Source organism: Coffea eugenioides, chromosome 1, assembly GCF_003713205.1.
Source record: "Coffea eugenioides isolate CCC68of chromosome 1, Ceug_1.0, whole genome shotgun sequence".
Taxonomy (NCBI): domain Eukaryota; kingdom Viridiplantae; phylum Streptophyta; class Magnoliopsida; order Gentianales; family Rubiaceae; genus Coffea; species Coffea eugenioides.
Window position 1 is genome coordinate 41,551,442 of NC_040035.1, and position 17,691 is coordinate 41,569,132.

Here is a 17,691-nt window from a genome sequence, read left to right on the forward strand (position 1 = left end):
CCCTTCACAAAATATCACGAACCTTTAAGATAAAGGCTCTTAATACCGCTTTAAAGATTTTGACTACCAATTTGTTGGAATTTAGGGTATAAACTAAGAAACAACACTTTAACTGTTAATGCTACAAAAAATTGGCTCTCTTTTTCATTCACCAACTTTCTCTTCTATAGAGGTAGGGTAGCAAACCAACCACAGATATCTCCTAGCAAATTTCAACCAAAACATATTTGTGAAATTTTGAAAATTTCGACAAACTAAAAATAACCAAATACTAAAAATGTGGAATGACTCCGAAAAACTAGACTTATTCAACAATTATTTTATTTATCCTAGTGCTACAAAATTTAGAAAAATCTGTAGAGAAGTCACAAATTCTAACCCTGAAATTGTGCAGAAGGTGTATAGGCTTGCTGGAAACCTAGGTTTAGCTACTATACAATTTTAGAGGAAATGGAAATGTCAGTCAAGCTGTGAAAATTAATCTGGCAACGGGCTTGCTAGAAACCTAGTTTTAGCTGTAGCACAATTTTAGAGGAAATGGAAATCTCAGTCAAGCAGTGAAAATTAATTCCACCATAGGGCAGTGTGCGCTTATGGACTTATAAATTGATGGCCAAGTGTTGTGTCCCTGCAAGAGTGCAAGTGCAACCCATATCAACTTGCTAATACCATCACTTGTAACCTGCTCACAATGGCCTCGTTTTCATTCAAGTTTACTCTGCTAAGCCTTCTGGCTATCTTCGCCAATTCTTGGATGGCCATAGCACGAGATCCGGATACTTTAACAGATTTCATAGTGCCATCAAATCTGACTGGAAGTGAGATCACCAGTGACTTCTTTACCTACCATCTTAACACAACTGGAAACGGAGGTCCAGACGCACGAGAAACCGATGTCACAATGGATGAGTTCCCAGCTCTTAATGGCCAAGGTGTTTCACTTGCTGTTTATACTTTCCCTCCACTTAGCGCATATCCAACTCATATTCATCCTCGTGCTTCTGAGCTATTTCTTGTCACCAAAGGCAAGGTTGAGGTTGGTCTTGTGGATACCGCTAACAAGCTCTACACAAAACCCCTTCAAGCTGGGGATGTGTTTCTGTTCCCAAAGGGACTAGTACACTATCAGTACAATGCTCTTGCTAGAGCATCAGCGTCAGCTGTTTCTTTCTTTGGTAGTGCCAGTCCTGGAGAAGTTTCACTTCCTACAACTTTGTTTGCAACTGGTATTGATGATGCAATTCTCGCAAAGATATTCAAGACTGATGTTCCTACCATTCAGAAACTCAAGAGTGGTCTTGCAACACCCAGGTTTTAGCTTAACTCGATGCTGAATTTGATCCTTGCAGCCCCTTAGTACTAAAATATAGTAAATAAATTCCCAATATAAATGTTGGGATCCTGTCATATCTCATAGGTCAGATCCTATGCGTAAGAATTTGTCATGAATTTGACTACAACACGACTGTTTTTAATCTCCCAATATGAATGTCTCCAATATTTATTATTAAAGGTCTAATGGTCCCATAATCAAGGAACCGAAGCATTCGGGTTCAATCAAGAACTCAAAATAGACCCTCAAGAAAAGGTAATATAAACGTACTGCCGCTAGTTTATGATAAAAGCGCACGGTATTAAAGGTTCCAATGAGCTAGCTAAAGAAAATGGTGGTCACCAATGCAACTCTTGATGTATATTTCCTTAATCGGATATCTTGGATGAAGCAAAACAATTTATAAACAAGTACATACGAGGTTGCATGCATATGCAAGCCAGAAAAGAATGTCAGCAGCGTATCTTTTTTGAACTGGGATTACATAAACGGTTACATTCTATTATCTTACGCTACAAAATGTTTTATTTTCAATGAACCCCCAAATTTGGAACGTTCCATGAAAGGCCAATTTTAGGTAAAATGGGGCCTTATGCTGATTTTGATCATTGAACCTGTTGCAGTATATATTAGTAGCAATAATCCTATTGACTGGGGATTATGGTCCCTCTTGTGCTGGTAATCCTGCAATTTCCTTGAGAGGTTTCCACATGAACTTCCTCCTGCACCATGTATAGATTAATAAATTAATAGCGAATAAAGATTACAAACGTCCCTATAAAACATTGTGATTTCTTTCTCTTTAAAGGAGATTAAAGCCTTGCTTAAAAAAAAAATATCAGGAGGTATAAACAGAGCGATTAAGGTGGATTAGTTTACCAGTTTCCACATTCTGCAATCACTCTGACTCTAGGCCTCAAAGTAGGAAGTAATGCAAGAAACTGCAGTTCAGCCTTTGACAAAACCTAGAAGATCCAAGCCAATTAATAACTTTAACTGAAAATTCATCAAATAATTGGAGTCTTAACTATCAAGAGCAAAAGATTTTCTGTTCACCTTTGCTTCAATTATCCAAACCACAAGTCCTTTGGCATTTGGTGGAAGTAACGAGAGCCTATAATCAACTTCTGGTGGGAAATACCACCTAGCAATTGGCTGCTTCCCTACATGCGGCTGCAACATTATTGTATTTCCAAGAATTCCAATTATATTAAAATCTCATCCACACTAAATTAAAATGTCAACAATAAAAAAGAAAAAGAAGAGGAAATTGTAAACTAAAACAAGGGTCAAGACTATAAGTTTTGCCCTTTTTGGGACTCAAGCTAACAATACATTTTCTTTTCAACCAATCAGTGTTAAATTAAAAAAGAAAAAAGGGCTTACCGGACAAACAGGGTGAAATTTAGTGAGAGTGGTCTCAGGATCACCAAGTCCACGAGCGGTGAGGTCCAAGAAATAATAGCCTTGATATCTTAGCCTGTTGAGGTAGCGACCCTCATAGCCACCCTCATGGGGAGAGTAGATGGCTAAGGCTTTGTGCTCTTCAACATCTGATAACCATTGGCCTAAATCAAACTTGAGAAGATCGCCTCCAATGAAGTCCTCTAGACTAACATTACATGCAACATTTGTCTTCCCACAGTGCCCTCCACCACCTCCAATATTTGTCTGCTTTCTGCTCATATTCAATGTGCTTGTTGTCATGCTGGGGAAAATTAGCCTTTGTTGCTCAGGTGTGGATGAAGGTAGCAGAATTCCATGGTATGAGCAGACTGACCATGCCATTTTTGTACCGAAATGTTTGCTATGTACAATATGGATGTGGCTGAGCGTACCCTATTGTTGAATTCAGAATTATATGGTGGAGAATCAAGATAAGGGACATTTGATTTTGGCACAATTGGACAATATGTAAACTGAGCGTGTCGTGTCACTGGCACCGGTACCACATTTTGCGTAGGAATTTTAATGTAATTTAACAGTGCCGTGCCCTTTAGATGAGATGAGGTGGAGTTTGTGGTACGCAATTGTGGTGGCCTGCCATTACAATTTAGAACAACATGTCAAATAGATTTATGCGTTAATTACGTTTTGGTCCTACGAGGTTCTACAGAATATCATCTTGGCCCTCCAAAGTACTTAAATATCTTAATTTGGTCGCTTCAAAAGTGAAAAAGTCTCAATTTGGTCTTGCAAAGTACTCCCTCCGTCCCAAAATTTTTGTCCCACTTTTCATTTTAGAATGTTCTAAGGCGTTTGTCATGTGTAGAAAGTTAAAAACTTTTTTTGGTATTTTTTTCCAGTATTGTTCCTACTTTAAGTCAAATGCATGGTACATTCAAATTTAAAATTTGAAATTTAGGTATAAGATTGAAAAGAAAAATCCAAACATCACAATCAAAATACTGTTGATAAAAAATTAGACTCCCAAAGTGTAACCAAAATTTTGAGACGGAGGGAGTAGCACATAATCTCAATTTGCTCCTTTTATGGATGTCAAGGACGAATTTTGGATTACCGTTTCTTGATCTCGAAGTAACAAGTTGATGTTAATTGAGTAATAAATTTTGTAATTAATATCTGTATGTTGAGCTTATCCACTAGTCTTTTTATTCTTCTTGTTGTGGTCCTTTAACGGGTTTTCCTTAAATAAGATATTTATTTTGATGGATTGAACCTAGAAAAATAATTGTAACTGCAAAAAGAGAACTCTAACAAATTGTAGAAATTGGTCGAAGAAATGTTCGGCTATAGTTTGTTTTGTGCCTGAGAAGAAAAAATTTTCAAACCATAAACTATAGAAGTCGGTCGAAGGCTACAGTTGGCCATATTCTTAATCTGAAATGAAGATTTAATTTTGCAAATTATATCTAATTGTCCCACGATACCACAGCAGAAGCTTTCAAAGGAAATAAGTTGAAAATGTAACAAATGCAAACGTAAGTTTAGAGTTTATTGCTGTTTGTATTGGACAGAAACATTGTTAAAGTACATAATTGAAATACATCATCCATCAATTTTAAAAGGAGAAAAAATCATGAATATTACACATTCTTGAATGAAGAAACCAGATGGAACAATATGAAATTTAGAAATGAAAAAAAAAACACAAAATTTTGCAGGAAGTTTTTTTTTTTTGGAAAAACTTGTCGATTTTGTCATTTCGTATTGACTGCCCTGCATGACGTCCTAATTTGTCCTTGAGTACCTGTGAGGACTTGGACAGCACCCAAATTAATCAAGGCTTGACCAAACTTAGTGGAAAAATCGACCCCCTTTGCTATTGCAGTTACTAAGCCCCTGGTTGATGGATCCTGTGCCAATTCTTGATCAATTTGAAGAACTCCTCTGTGCAACATTATTTGCTGATAATAAGAGTTGTCGACAATTGACGAACTCAAAGGGTTCTGATCAAGATTAGCTGTGTTATCAATTGTTGCATTCTGAGGACATCTCGTTCTCAGGAAAAATAATAGCGATGGGCTCATGGTATTATCAGGTTGACCACTGTTTTGGAAATTGTACAGACGATCTTGGAAGAGGGAACAATGAGCAACTCCCACAGTATGGCCACCTTTATATAAACAAAAAAAAAAAAAAAATCAATCAACCTTCTGATACTTTCCATTTCTATTCTGATCAACTTTTAGATTTGTTGCTCGAGTCCATATACAAATTTTTTGGGGATAAATTTACACTCACAAGCAGCTTGTGCATTTTTTTAAGGGATAGTGTCAAATTGCTACTATGTTAGTAAAGAAGGTCTTGTTACTAATTAGTAGCAGTAGAAGTTTTCAAAATTTGCATGTCCAATATATGTGGAGTAGAATTCGCATGCAGTTTGAAATGTGAAGTAATTACCAAGAAGATAAACCATGTCCACTACGCTAAGCCCTTTCTTGGAGAATGCATTGATGGAATTTGAGACTGATATTGAAGGAGCTGGGAGATTCACATTCTTTGCAAGCGAAACTGTCCCGTCTCTCCTTCCAGTTTGTACAATGTATCGCCCTCCTCCACTCTGCATTTACAGGAATTAATTGAGTGATCAATATTGCCCACGTTGAGCTTGGTGAGAGATGATTTCATGCTAAACCAGGTCATGTTACGTGGTAAAGCATCAAATCAGAGAGGGTAAAAGGTAGAGTTCTAATAATATTAGCAATTTTTTTTTTATAAGATCCTGAGCAACACATAATCAGATTGCGACTAAACACTAATACATTATAACTCAACAACATTTCAAACAAACTCACAATTGGTGGAATGAACAATGACGTATCATGAAACGAAATTCACATGTCGCGAAACTTCAACTCAAAACTTCTAATTCTTGTAATCTCAATCTTAATTAAAAGTAAGAGTTTAACGTATTCATGGCACGTAGTTGTACGTGATATCGTAGTTATGCTACATTAATTTGAGCTTCGCTAGGAGTCTAATGGTTCTAGTTAATCTTTTCTAGTTTTGTCTAATTGAGAATTATGCATGGTATGTAACTTTTCAGAAATAGAAAAATTAAAGAGAGAGGGTACGTATATCTATTTACCAGGGATACAGCATCTCTGGTAGCCATTGAAATGATATCAGCACAGGAGACCACACCCGGGCAGATTGCCTCAACAGCTGCCTTTGCCGCATCAATAAGACCATATCCCCTAACACTTAAATTTGGTATTGCAGTTTTCTCGCTGTTGCTTCCATCCAGAAGAAGAGATGCATCACAACCCTTGTAAACAATGTCAGAACGTCAACAATCAACACAATGTTTTCCAAATTGCCAGCATAATTAATGAGAAATTTACCAAAAGATCAAAAATGTAAATAAAGAAGAAGAAACTTCGTACAGTTACGAAACAATCATGGAATTGCATCCTTAGTAGAGCAGGAGTAATTGTAGAATCGCTAGAGAACCATGTTTTGACAACTCCACCAACAACCACCTCAACATCAACCGTACCATTGCATTTTCCTTGGTAGAAACCAACCTTAAGTGGTGGTGAAGCCCCGTAGCATTGGCCGGAGAATGCCACAAAAATGAACCCTAGGACCAGTGCTACAGAGGCAACTTTCGACATTTTTTTCAGCTCTTAGTTTTTCTTTTTTGGTAATTCCTGTTTTTTTTTTTCCCTTTGCGAATTTAGATGCAGATATATGCCATCTATTTAAAGAGTGAGTGAAGGAAATGTAGGTAGGTTGGAATGCATGCCTGGCACAACCATTTCTATGAAGTCAAGAAGGAATCAATTGATTAATTAGTATAATATATAGAACGTGCATTCATGTAAACAGACAACCAGATGGTTAGTTGCACGAAAGTACACGGGATTAGGGAGCATTAACCCATGCTAATATGTTATAATTAAGTAATTCTAGTCGACGAAGTTGAGGAATCATTTGTTTCTGGGACAGGTTTTCCCGGAAGTCATCAATCTGGAGAAATTAGTTTTGTTTAATGATTTAGAGCATTAACCCTTTTTAATATGTTATAAGTAATTCTAGTCAACAAAATTGAGGAATTATTTATTTCTGCAGGGACAGGTTTTCCCGGAAGTCATCAATCTGGAGAAATTGGTTTTGTTTAATGATTTATTGGGACTTAATTATCTTTGCTGAAGAATGATGATCGTGGAGATTCATGGTTCTCTATGCATGGATCCCGTACCCTTGAAGTTGGAAGGACTGTAGGAATTACGCCAGCTAAAGAAGGTTATGTGTAATAAATCATTAAACCGAACATTTAACAAAGATTTGCCTTTACCGTTTTCTCTTTGTTATAAAACTCGACCTATGGGGAGGATTAGATTAGGTGGTTTGAGAGAGAGTGTGTGAATGAAAGGTTTCGAATTCGATTCCTTCTATTTACATTAAAAAAAATCTCAACCTAAGTGTTGGCATGCAACAAAGTACTGGACGAGAGGGCTCCTTATTAAAAAAAAATGGACAAGGGATGGCTGGCATATGGAGATGATGTAGCAAGGCTTGCAAAAATAAGCACCAAGGCAATCTTAAACGTTGATATGGTATTGCGGAATCTGTGGACCTATTATTCAAGTAGTTTACATCAGGTAATCTGGAAAGAAAACTCACTCACTAGTGGGAGTTTTATGTAATCTTTTTAATTTTTTTTATTAGATTTGAGTTTTTTCAAATTTGGTTGTCAAATTTGGAAATTTTTCCCTTTGTACATATTGTGTGGACCTATTATTGACATGTAATGTGCCATAATAAAGTGCGTAACAACAACATTTTTAATCTTGTATTGTTGTTGAATTCACTTAATTATAAAAAGTGCGACATTATCAAATAATAGACACAAATATAAAAATTCATAAAATTAAAGAGGTGGGTTATCCACTAGTTTGTTTCTTTCGCTTATATCGCTTAGTATAGAATTTTGCTTGTTGTTAATCGCGCTCTATCTATCTCCTTTGTGTATATTGTAAAAATATTAGAATGAAGTGGTCTAATTAGCGAAAAGTTAAGTATCATTTTTCAATTTTTTATTCTGTTTCTAGAATAACGAGGATGCCATTTTTCTTTCTTTTTAACCTTCTAGATGAGAAGGATGATGAATTGGCAACAAAGAATAGCATAGTGACAATAAGTACTTTGTTTCTTTTTCCATTTTATGATTACACAAGTAACTCACATTGGTCGTGGGATGGATACCTAAGAACTGTAACTCCCTACGGACTGCAAATGATTAACAACATACAAATAGTGAGATGAAGATTAATATTTAGTTCAAGTAAATTCACATTTAATGATAATCAGTTCTTGACCAATAGTTTCTATTCTTCTCCCAGTAGCATCTTTTGTCCTTGTAATTTTTGCAAAGGCAATTAATGACAATAATTACAAGCCAATGTTTTTATTGTTTTATTTTTTTCCCCATAGGATCGGAGTATTCATTACGGATTTATATAACACTACAGGAAACCAATGAAGTGAGCGGGGAACAATCTTATCTCAAAATTAAAAAGCATAGCTGCTGAATGACAGGAAATTCCGTTAATTAAGACGTGTGTATTGGCCACTGACAAGTTTTTTATGTTACTTTTAAATCTTGAAATTCATTCTAAATTTTATGAGGCAGGAATGTGATCCATCTTCCTGTTTGTAGGTTCACATAGCATCAACGTTTTCTGGATTTATTTAATAAAAACGGTTCCAAATCTTTTTCACTTTCTCTATTATTTTTTTTTGAAGTTTTATACTATTGTTTTATAGCAAGTGCTGATTTTGAATTTGGTTGAACGTGCTATGACATTTTTTGGAACCGTAATCGCATATATCAAAATTTCAATGATAGTAGGAAATATTTCTTATTAAAGGTCGAGATATTAGACAACAAAGTACGGTCTAATTGGTGAGATGCTTCACGTATAACTGATAGATCGCGAGTTTAAATCATCATGAGAATATGCAAGGAACCACTATTGATTGATCTTCTTTAGAAAAAAAAAGGGTCAAGACGTTATTGTTTTTTACATTTGGTTGTGGCAGTGTTACACGTCCACAAAATACTGATGGCATCATTAATCAGATATAAATTAAGAAAATTATATAATTAAAGGTTATTTATATTGGACTGTGTCCTCATTACAGTTCCCCAAAAAAAAAAAAAGAGAATGTCTAATGCATCACTAATCAAGAGAAATTCTAAAATCAGAAATTTTGGAATGAAGGGAAAACAAAATTAACCATAAAAAAATTCAAAGAAACATATCAGCAACAAAATGAGAATTGGAAAAAAAGGGAAAATAAATATCTGAGCACAGTAGAACATATTGTCTAGTGCTTTGTATTCTCTTTATTGTTCCATTTCCCTCCTGTGTTACCATTTTCGTCATTATTAATTCATTTTTCTTGGTTACCACTGGTGTCATTGTCCCTTGCCCTTTTTGTTAACTGCCCTGCAAGAACTCCTAATCTCCCCCTGGTTTCCTGTTAGGACTTCAACAGCACCCATTTTAACCATGGCTTGACCAAACTTTGTGGAGAAATCGAACCTGGTTGCTATTGCAGTTACAATGTCCTTGGTCAATGGGTCCAGGGCCAGTTGTTGATCAATTTGCAGAATTCCTCTGTTCAATTTTGTTTGCTTGTAATAGGAGTTGTCAACAATTAAAGAGCTCAAAGGGTTCTGATCCAGATTGACTGTGTTATCAACTGTAGCATTTTGAGGACACCTGATTCTCAGGAAAAATCGCAGCAAAGGGCTCATGGTATTGTCTGGTTGGCCACTGTTTTGGAAGTTGTAGAGACGATCTTGGAAGAGGGAACAATGAGCAACTCCCACGGTGTGCCCACCTTGGTTCAATCAAGAATTGAGATTAGTTATAGTCACCTAGGAAATATTTCGAATAAGATTTTTTTCCCCAATAATGAATAACTAAATCTATTTGCATTAAATAAAAAAAAAAGGATTTTGCCATTAGAATAATAAGGCGTGAGTACTTATCATGAAATATAAGATTATAAGACTGTTTTTAGTTTCTTTATGAAATATAAGATTTCAAAAATGTTTTTAAGTTTAATCAAACCATTCACAATCAATTTCGTGGTTGATGTTAGTGACATGTGAAAAATTGAAATGAAAGGAAGCCGGTTCACCATTAATTGTGCGGGTATAGATTTTATCACAACTTTCTCAATTGGTGTACCATCCCAGTATTTTGCAAAGAGATTAGATGATGAAACTTTCTCAAATGAATTGATTTTATAGTAAAATGACAATTTCTTCTAATAAAGCTAATGGCATGTTAATAATTCTTGTCAAGTTTAATGAGATGCATGTATACAAACAAATGAAGGGAAGGCATTATCTAGGGTCTAAATTCAAAAGACACAATAAGTTCAGTTACTCACAATCTGATTGTCAAGAACAGCAAATTCAGAATGTATTTAGAATTCAAATGAAACTTTTTTTTTTAAAAAAAAAAAAGCAATGAAAACTTGATTATTCACTAGGATTGGCCTAATGATTACGGAAGGATTTTAGAGTTTTTCCTGTTGTCAAATTTAGGATTCAGATCCTGTGCAAGGCAGTTGAGGGTGGAAAAGATGTGACGAGAGATGGGAGAGTTAAAAAAAAATGAAAAGTTGATTAGATTTGCAAAATGAAGTATATACCAAGAAGATAAACCATGTCCACCACATTAAGCCCTTTCTGCTGAAATGCTTTGATAGAATCCGAAACCGATATAAAGGGTGGCGGCAGGTTCACAAGCGTGGCAAGCGACACGTGCCGTCTTTCCTTCCGGTTTCTACAGGGTACCGTCCTCCTCCACTCTGCATTTACCAAAGCAAGAGTAATTCTATTAAGATACTGTCCAATAGAAGAACAATAATAAAGAAATGTTGGTCCAAGAAATGAAATTAGCAATTATTTTTCTAAGGTTCTTAAAACTCAACGCTTATTTTAATTTTTAACTACCACCTTAGACTTGTAATGGTTTTTTTTTTGTATAGCTAGTCAACTTCTTTGGAGCTAAATGTACAAGTCAAACGCAAATGTCAGCACCTCTAAGTGACTTTTTTTGATAATAAAGGCATATAGCCGGAATTGACTAATTTAGAAAAATGAAAACAACTCTTAAAGAATTATCTTACCATGGAAACCGCATCCCTAGCAGCCATTGAAATGATATCAGCACAGGAGACCACACCAGGGCAAATGGCCTCAACAGCTGCCTTTGCCGCATCAATAAGATCATACCCCCTAACACTTAAATTTGGTATTGCAGTTTTCTCACTGTTGCTTCCATCCAGAAGAAGAGATGCATCACAACCCTTTTAAATCATAGGCAGAAAGTCAACAACCAACCTAATATATTTGGATTAATCTTTCCTACACTAATAATAGTGTATACATCGTTAGCATTGGATGAATGGTAACTATGCAAAATTTGAATTTGAAATCCAACTTTTGTACATGTGTCGTGAATGTAATGGTGATAATGTATACACTGTCAATGTATATAAAATTTATTCAATATATTTTTTTCTCAATCAATTTATTTTAATCATTCTAACTGTGCACGATGAGTTTTTACGATATGTTGGAAATTTTACCCCTTAAAGTTCTGTATGCATGTCAATTAGTCCCAATTGATATTAATGACGCTGGCGAACTCGAGAGCAATGCATGCACGTAACAACGACATAAGATTATATGCAATGGCGAAGTCAAGACCTTAAGATATGGAGCATTTTTCTACAAGCACATGCACTATGATAAGAGTAATAAAGATCAATGGAAGCTTATGTTATGAAAATCATTCTATTTATTTGAATTCTCATAGATTCAACTTAGCCGGTAAGAACATTATTTAAGTGAATATGAGACCCCTGTTTGATTTTATCAGGACACACGTAAAATTTATTAAGAAAAAAAAAAAAGACGAAGAAGAAAGAACAATGTCCTAGAAATAAATATTCAAGATGCAAGATGGAAATTGACAACACTTTCAAAGGCACTGCAAAAGTGGAATTAGACTTGTATACTTGCATTCCAGGAAAGATGATGAAAAAGGACGGCAAAGGGAGAAAAGCAAAAATTCTCTTACCTTAACAAAGCAATCATGAGGAATGGCTTGAGTAAAAATAGTAAGGAAAGCACAGGAGGAATGGCTTGAGTTTGAACAGGTAGGGAGTACAGACCAGAAGGAGATCGCAGGGAAGCTGAATGATGCCTTACCTACCAGGAGAGTGCGGCCAAGGAAGGAAGAGATAAGGCTGTATACCGATGCAGCGATATCAGCTAAACGAGTCAGGACTGGACAAGGGATTATAGCAAGAAATTGGAAAGGGCAGCTTTTGAAAGCAAAAGGAATTGTCACACAGGGAAAGGGATCGGCAAGTGAAGTGGAAGCTCGGGCTGTGAGAAATGCTCTGCTGATGGCTACCCAAGCAGGTTGGACACAAATTATAGTCCATACAGACTGCAAATCAGTGGTAGAGCAGATTACTAAACGCAAGGAGTATGACTACACGACTGCAACTATCTTAGAAGATGTGCAGGAACTTAGTCTAACTTTTGAAAAATGTTCCTTTGTGTTTATACCTAGAACTGAAAATCACATCAGCCATCAATTAGCACAATATGCTGTGAAGCTTGTACATGATATTGAATGGGAAACTGATTTTCCAATTTGGCTGACTGATTTAGCTAGGACAGAGTTGAGGGTAGTATCCCCTTTTTTGTAACTAATCCTTGTATGGTCAAGTGATAATATCTATAACATGATACCGTTTGTTGGAAAAAAAAAAACAAAGCAATCATGAAATTGCATGCGGAGAAGAGCAGCAGTAATTGTAGGATCCTTAAAGAACCACGTTCTCACCACACTGCCAACAATCGCCTCAACATCGACCCCTTTGCATTTCCCCTTATAATACCCTACCTGCAACGGTGATGAAGCACCATAGCACTGCCCCAACAAGCCCACAAAAACCAAGCCTAAGGCTAGTGTTACTGCAGCACCTTTCGACATTTTTTGTATAATTGATCTGGAAACGTTGGTTACTTTTTGCGATGTAGATGGCACATTTCTGCTATCTATTTATATGTGACTGCAAGAACTTTAAACATGAGCACGTAGTTTGGAATATTGCTTGGTTCTAACAACCATTTGGCACAACTTTTCCCTCTCATTGTGATTGATTGAACGTGCAATCATGATATAATGTATTTGCACTAAAGAATGTACCACTGGGGAGCAAGGATTTATTTTTTAAACATGTTTAGCTGACTTAGAGCTGGACTATTATGCATCGGCTTAAGTGTTTATTTGAAAGTTATTCGTGTTTAGATTACAAATCTTGTTGGATTTGCTTACCATTTCTGGTAACTAATTATGGAAGGAGAATAAGAAGCTAGCTAATTAAACTGCATATTCTTGAGTTATTAGACTAACAACTAAAATTGAAAATTAGTAAGGATTGGCCTGCCTAATTAAGAAGGTAGAGGGAATCAGCAGAAGTTCCTTTCCCCTTTCCTTTAGCTGTGAAAAGTCTTTGATGAATTGCTTAATCAAGGGGGCAGACTCTTTCCTAACAATTAACAAATACCTGCCCTCATAGCAAATAATTATTTTAAAACCTACCCCTTTCCCTTTTGGCTTTTGGCTTTTTTTCATTTCAAAGAGTACTGTGTTATTGTTATGTCATGCATGATGGTATATAATTCTCTCTCTCAAAAAAAAAAAAACTATAAAAAAACTCTCATGTTTGTATTAGAGGGCAGGTATTGATCTTCAACCAATGGTTTATCCAATCAATTCACACACATTGTTCTGAAAATGTGCAATCTAGCAATCTGGGTTTATGACTAATAATTCTTTGAAAACTCTAGTTGTAACCTACAAAGTATTCCTTTGTTGGAAAAATTTTTGGGGGGCATCAAAGCAGTCCCAAAATAGCAAGAAAACACATTTAGCCCATAAATATTTTGAAGTTTGACAAGAATAGGACCACTTAACAGGATGTGGAATCAACTGCTAAATGAAAGGTTTTCTTTTTTTGGGTATTTAATGGGGGACTCTAACTCTTACAATAGGGAAAGGAGCAAGGAGATGACTTAAGAATCGAACCAAAAACCTAATGACTATTTGGCTAATCTCCCTGTGACTTAGGTAAGAATAGTTTAGTTCCATAAAAAAATGTTAAAACACTTGGATGCACATATGGCTTTCCCTTTCATAAATCTACATGTTGATATTTTCATGCAAGTGAGAAAAATGTAAAATTGACTTCATAAATGAGTTTGAGGGACACAAATCTTATCTTAATATATGAATTAATTTCCACGTTACTCAAACAATTAATACTTCACAAGGTATTCTTTTGAAAAAACAAATCCCAATTGAAGCCCTATCTTGAATTAAGATCAAAACTTCTTGGATTTTTTGTTCACAGCCCGGCATGATGTTCTAATCTCTCCTTGGTTTCCAGTTGGGACATCGACAGCACCCATTTTAACTATCGCTTGGCCAAATCTACTAGAGAAGTCCCAACCATGGGCAGTGGGCTATATAGCAGTCACAGTGTCCTTTGTCATTAGATCCAATGCCAGCTCTTGATCAATTTGAAGAACCCCTCTATGCAAAGCTATTTGTTTTTACTTTATAGTGAGGATCATCAACAGTATTAGCACTAGGAGGGTTTTGGTCGGGTTTAACAGTTTGATCGAATCCAGATTTTTTAGGACACCTTTTTCTCGGATTGCTCACTAGATTGGAATCCATTGAAGGGTCTGGTTTCCCTGTGTTGTGGAAATTGTAGGGGCGATATTGAATGAGGGAACAAAACAATAAGCATTTCCAGCTGTATGACAACCTTCAAAATTCAACAAAAGTTCATAGATGACACTTGCGAGTACAATTGCATGAAGTGTGAAGTATAATGACTCGATGACACTTTCAAATTTTATTTTCATAATGGTGTTATTGTTACCATCTAGTTATCCTGATTGCCATATAGGATAATAAGAAAGAAAAGATTTAATCTAGTCTATAGTTTTCAACATGAACTAAAAATTTAAATTTTTGTTATTATAGAGGAGGCGCAAAAAGATTGCATAACTTCGATAATTTTCTTATATTTATTTAAAATAAATTCTATTATTATTGACCTTACTATTATTGGTCTCTACATTTTTTTTAAATGTATCAAACCTATTGCATATATTTTTTTCAAAAAATTAAATTTAAAAAGTACAAAAATTGCAATGAAAATTAAGCAATAACAAGGAAAAGTTAGAAAAACTTCAAGGCGATCATATTTGTTTATGTTATCCTTCCTACTCCTTGAAAAGAATTTTTGCAAAAAGTAATCAAGCTAAAATTTTCAAGTTTTCAATAACAAATTGAAAACTACCATATTATTATATAAGTAATCAACAAGTATAAAAAGCAAAAGGCATCCTAGATATGAATATATATTGTTATGTAGTTTTCTTCATAGACATTTTATCAAACAAAAGGTGTGAGAAATCATTTTTTAGATAATGGAAGGAAAAAATGCATAAAGGTTCAGAGAGAAAAATAGGGAAAATATTAGATGAAAAAGAGAAATGGAGTACGCATCTATCTTCATCTTGGCACATATAGAGCTTATGTGGCTAAAAAAAAGGATCATAAAAGTAATAAATTTTATAATTAGGTTACTTTGGGTATATGTTTTGAAAGGAGAGTTATTTTGACAATAAACTTGTGTGATGTTGAGGTTGCATTGCTATCATCACATGCCAATATATTGAAATAGCTCCACTACCTGAATTTATTTGGATAAGTTTGCTCAAATTTAAGGTATAGTATTATCATCCCATCTCGTGCAGTTTATTCCTAGGAGATACCGAAATGGCTATTGTCTCTTGGTGGCAATTATAAATCTCAATGTATCCTTGAAAATTTTGAAAATATTCTCAAAATAATTGAAAGGGAAAATGTTGTTAAAAACGAAAAAGAAAACACATGTAAAACCAAGTTCTGTCCTTGTAACTTAGAATATGTTCTTGAAACACATTTTTTAATCACTATTTTATTTATTCAATTATTTTTTATTTCATATATATTACATTATAAAAAGTAATACACGATTAATCTACATGATTTTTTCAAATAATCTTCAATACAAATGGACTTAATCTGATCCACAATACATACATTGTATACATACGCCAAATCTAGGAACACATTCGAAATCTATATTTTAGGAGTAGTTTTGTCTCTTATGGGATTGGGTGAGGAAAAACAATTTAGGAGGTAAATATTGCAAATTCTGAACGTACCTTGGGGGGAATTTTTATGATTAACCCTTCAGGAAAATCATTTAAAACGTTCCGTACGTATGTCAAATGAATTTTCTCTTCATTTACTTTTAAAATATTCATTTTACGCCGCTTACAAATTCAAGTTAATTAGCAAAATTTGATCTCAACCTTAGTTTCCGACTATTTTTTAGTTTGAAATCATCATATGACCTACATGCAATTATTTTTTATATACAAAATAGTTAGATCTCAATTTTTTTAGTGGCAAAAATGAATACAAATTAAACCAAATCCTAAATGAGTATAGTTGAGTCAGATATTATTTTTTTAAGAACAAAAATGAATATAAATCAAGTCATTTATTATTATTTTTAAATAGGATCTAATCTTTTTGTCCCTAATAGAATGATTATGTGTCAATCACGTGATAAATTTTGGATAAAAAGTATTCAAAAACTTATATTGGAATCAAAATTAACCGATTTGATTTTACTATTCTAAAAGTAAAAAACAAAAGAACGCGAAATATGATGGATGTTTGAACGATTTGGCGCACCGCTTGGACACCAAATGTTAGAACTTTTTCCAAGCATGTAAAATTTCTAAGCTACCCTTCATCACTGCCCTGGAGGCCAAAGCCAACAAAGCAACTTAATCAAGGGCAATATCGTCAGGAAGGTCCAACTCCAATGACAAAAAGTCCCCCAATAGTCGGCCTCCTCGTTCATCATCTCCTTCTGCGTGGACAAATCGCCGTGAACCTCTCATCTCTTCCGTATCCTTCTCAAGAACCCATGGGCAAAAAGGCCAAATGGAGCTGGACCTCCGCTTTAGTAGGCGCAGCAACCGCCGCAGCCGCGTCGGCAATACTCTCCTCAAAGCCGCGTGACCCCACTTTCCACCTAATCTCAATCAACCTAACTTCCTTAAAGCTCAACTTCCCTGTTTTGGACGCAGAGATGATCCTGACGGTCCACGTCAGCAACCCAAACGTCGCGACCGTCCGATACTCCTCCGCGAACATGTCCATCTACTACGCCGGCTGCCTCCTGGGGTCAGCGGTGGTGGAAGCGGGCTCCCAGCCGCCGAGATCCTGCCAGTTCCTCCACCTTCCGGCGCGGCTCAGCGGGCTGGAGCTGGCTCATCACGCAAAGGAGTTCTTGGCTGACGTGGCGCGCCGGGAGATGGTGCTGAATGCAGCTGTGGATATTGAAGGAGATGCTAAGGTTCTGTGGTGGGACCATAGGTTTAAAGCTCACGTGGACAGTCACGTGAGTGTTGACCCTGTTTTTCTTGATGTAATTGACCAGGAAAATAAATCTGAAATGATGCTCTTTAATGCCTAATTTTTTTTGTTCTCCCTGGTAAGAATTTGTCATTGCAATCTTCAATTGTGTAATTTACAGACTTTGAGAAGAAAATTAAAAATATGAGATGGGTCTGATATTAATATATCGATGTGTCCACTGCATGTTCAAAAAATCAAAATGCAGAAAAGAGGATTGTTAGAGTATAATGCAGAAATGATGCTTCTGTATCAGCAATTAAACAAGTCATTGGCATCCGCAGTTACGAG

The 17,691-nt window shown here is 35.5% G+C and overlaps 4 protein-coding genes and 1 pseudogene across 4 annotated transcripts; 2 read left to right on the forward strand and 3 right to left on the reverse strand.

Annotated features, from left to right (window-relative positions):
- Nucleotides 1–674: 674 nt before the first annotated feature.
- Nucleotides 675–1,476, forward strand: LOC113751367 (putative germin-like protein 9-2). Its single transcript, XM_027295357.1, has one exon. The coding sequence runs from the start codon at nucleotides 692–694 to the stop codon at nucleotides 1,316–1,318; it is 627 nt and encodes a 208-aa protein (XP_027151158.1). The 5' UTR covers nucleotides 675–691; the 3' UTR covers nucleotides 1,319–1,476.
- A 192-nt stretch (nucleotides 1,477–1,668) lies between these two features.
- On the reverse strand, nucleotides 1,669–3,208 carry LOC113760694 (NAD(P)H-quinone oxidoreductase subunit N, chloroplastic). The gene is made up of 4 exons (XM_027303375.1): nucleotides 2,720–3,208; nucleotides 2,390–2,506; nucleotides 2,213–2,298; nucleotides 1,669–2,055 (listed from the first exon to the last, which is right to left on the reverse strand). The coding sequence occupies exons 1-4, from the start codon at nucleotides 3,119–3,121 to the stop codon at nucleotides 1,992–1,994; spliced, it is 669 nt and encodes a 222-aa protein (XP_027159176.1). The 5' UTR covers nucleotides 3,122–3,208; the 3' UTR covers nucleotides 1,669–1,991.
- Nucleotides 3,209–4,494: 1,286 nt separating this feature from the next.
- LOC113772893 (peroxidase 60-like) lies at nucleotides 4,495–6,414 on the reverse strand. Its single transcript, XM_027317397.1, has 4 exons — nucleotides 6,184–6,414; nucleotides 5,886–6,065; nucleotides 5,198–5,357; nucleotides 4,495–4,910 (listed from the first exon to the last, which is right to left on the reverse strand). The coding sequence occupies exons 1-4, from the start codon at nucleotides 6,412–6,414 to the stop codon at nucleotides 4,495–4,497; spliced, it is 987 nt and encodes a 328-aa protein (XP_027173198.1).
- A 2,810-nt stretch (nucleotides 6,415–9,224) lies between these two features.
- On the reverse strand, nucleotides 9,225–12,837 carry LOC113772902 (annotated as a pseudogene).
- Nucleotides 12,838–16,781: 3,944 nt separating this feature from the next.
- LOC113776987 lies at nucleotides 16,782–17,567 on the forward strand. Its single transcript, XM_027322041.1, has one exon. It carries the CDS (start codon nucleotides 16,805–16,807, stop codon nucleotides 17,459–17,461), a length of 657 nt encoding a protein of 218 aa, XP_027177842.1. The 5' UTR covers nucleotides 16,782–16,804; the 3' UTR covers nucleotides 17,462–17,567.
- The last annotated feature ends 124 nt before the right edge of the window (nucleotides 17,568–17,691 follow it).

Bases quoted from the DNA above. Each gene is read 5' to 3' on its own strand.
- LOC113751367 (XM_027295357.1), top strand. From the start codon at position 692: ATGGCCTCGTTTTCATTCAAGTTTACTCTGCTAAGCCTTCTGGCTATC.
- LOC113760694 (XM_027303375.1), bottom strand. From the start codon at position 3,121: ATGGCATGGTCAGTCTGCTCATACCATGGAATTCTGCTACCTTCATCC. The intron at 2,507-2,719 runs GTAAGCCCTTTT...ATAATGTTGCAG, and splicing joins AATTTCACCCTGTTTGTCCG to CCGCATGTAGGGAAGCAGCC. The intron at 2,299-2,389 runs GTGAACAGAAAA...TGGATCTTCTAG, and splicing joins TTTGGATAATTGAAGCAAAG to GTTTTGTCAAAGGCTGAACT.
- LOC113772893 (XM_027317397.1), bottom strand. From the start codon at position 6,414: ATGTCGAAAGTTGCCTCTGTAGCACTGGTCCTAGGGTTCATTTTTGTG. The intron at 6,066-6,183 runs GTACGAAGTTTC...ATTGTTTACAAG, and splicing joins TCCATGATTGTTTCGTAACT to GGTTGTGATGCATCTCTTCT. The intron at 4,911-5,197 runs GTAATTACTTCA...GTTTATATAAAG, and splicing joins GGACATGGTTTATCTTCTTG to GTGGCCATACTGTGGGAGTT.
- LOC113776987 (XM_027322041.1), top strand. From the start codon at position 16,805: ATGACAAAAAGTCCCCCAATAGTCGGCCTCCTCGTTCATCATCTCCTT.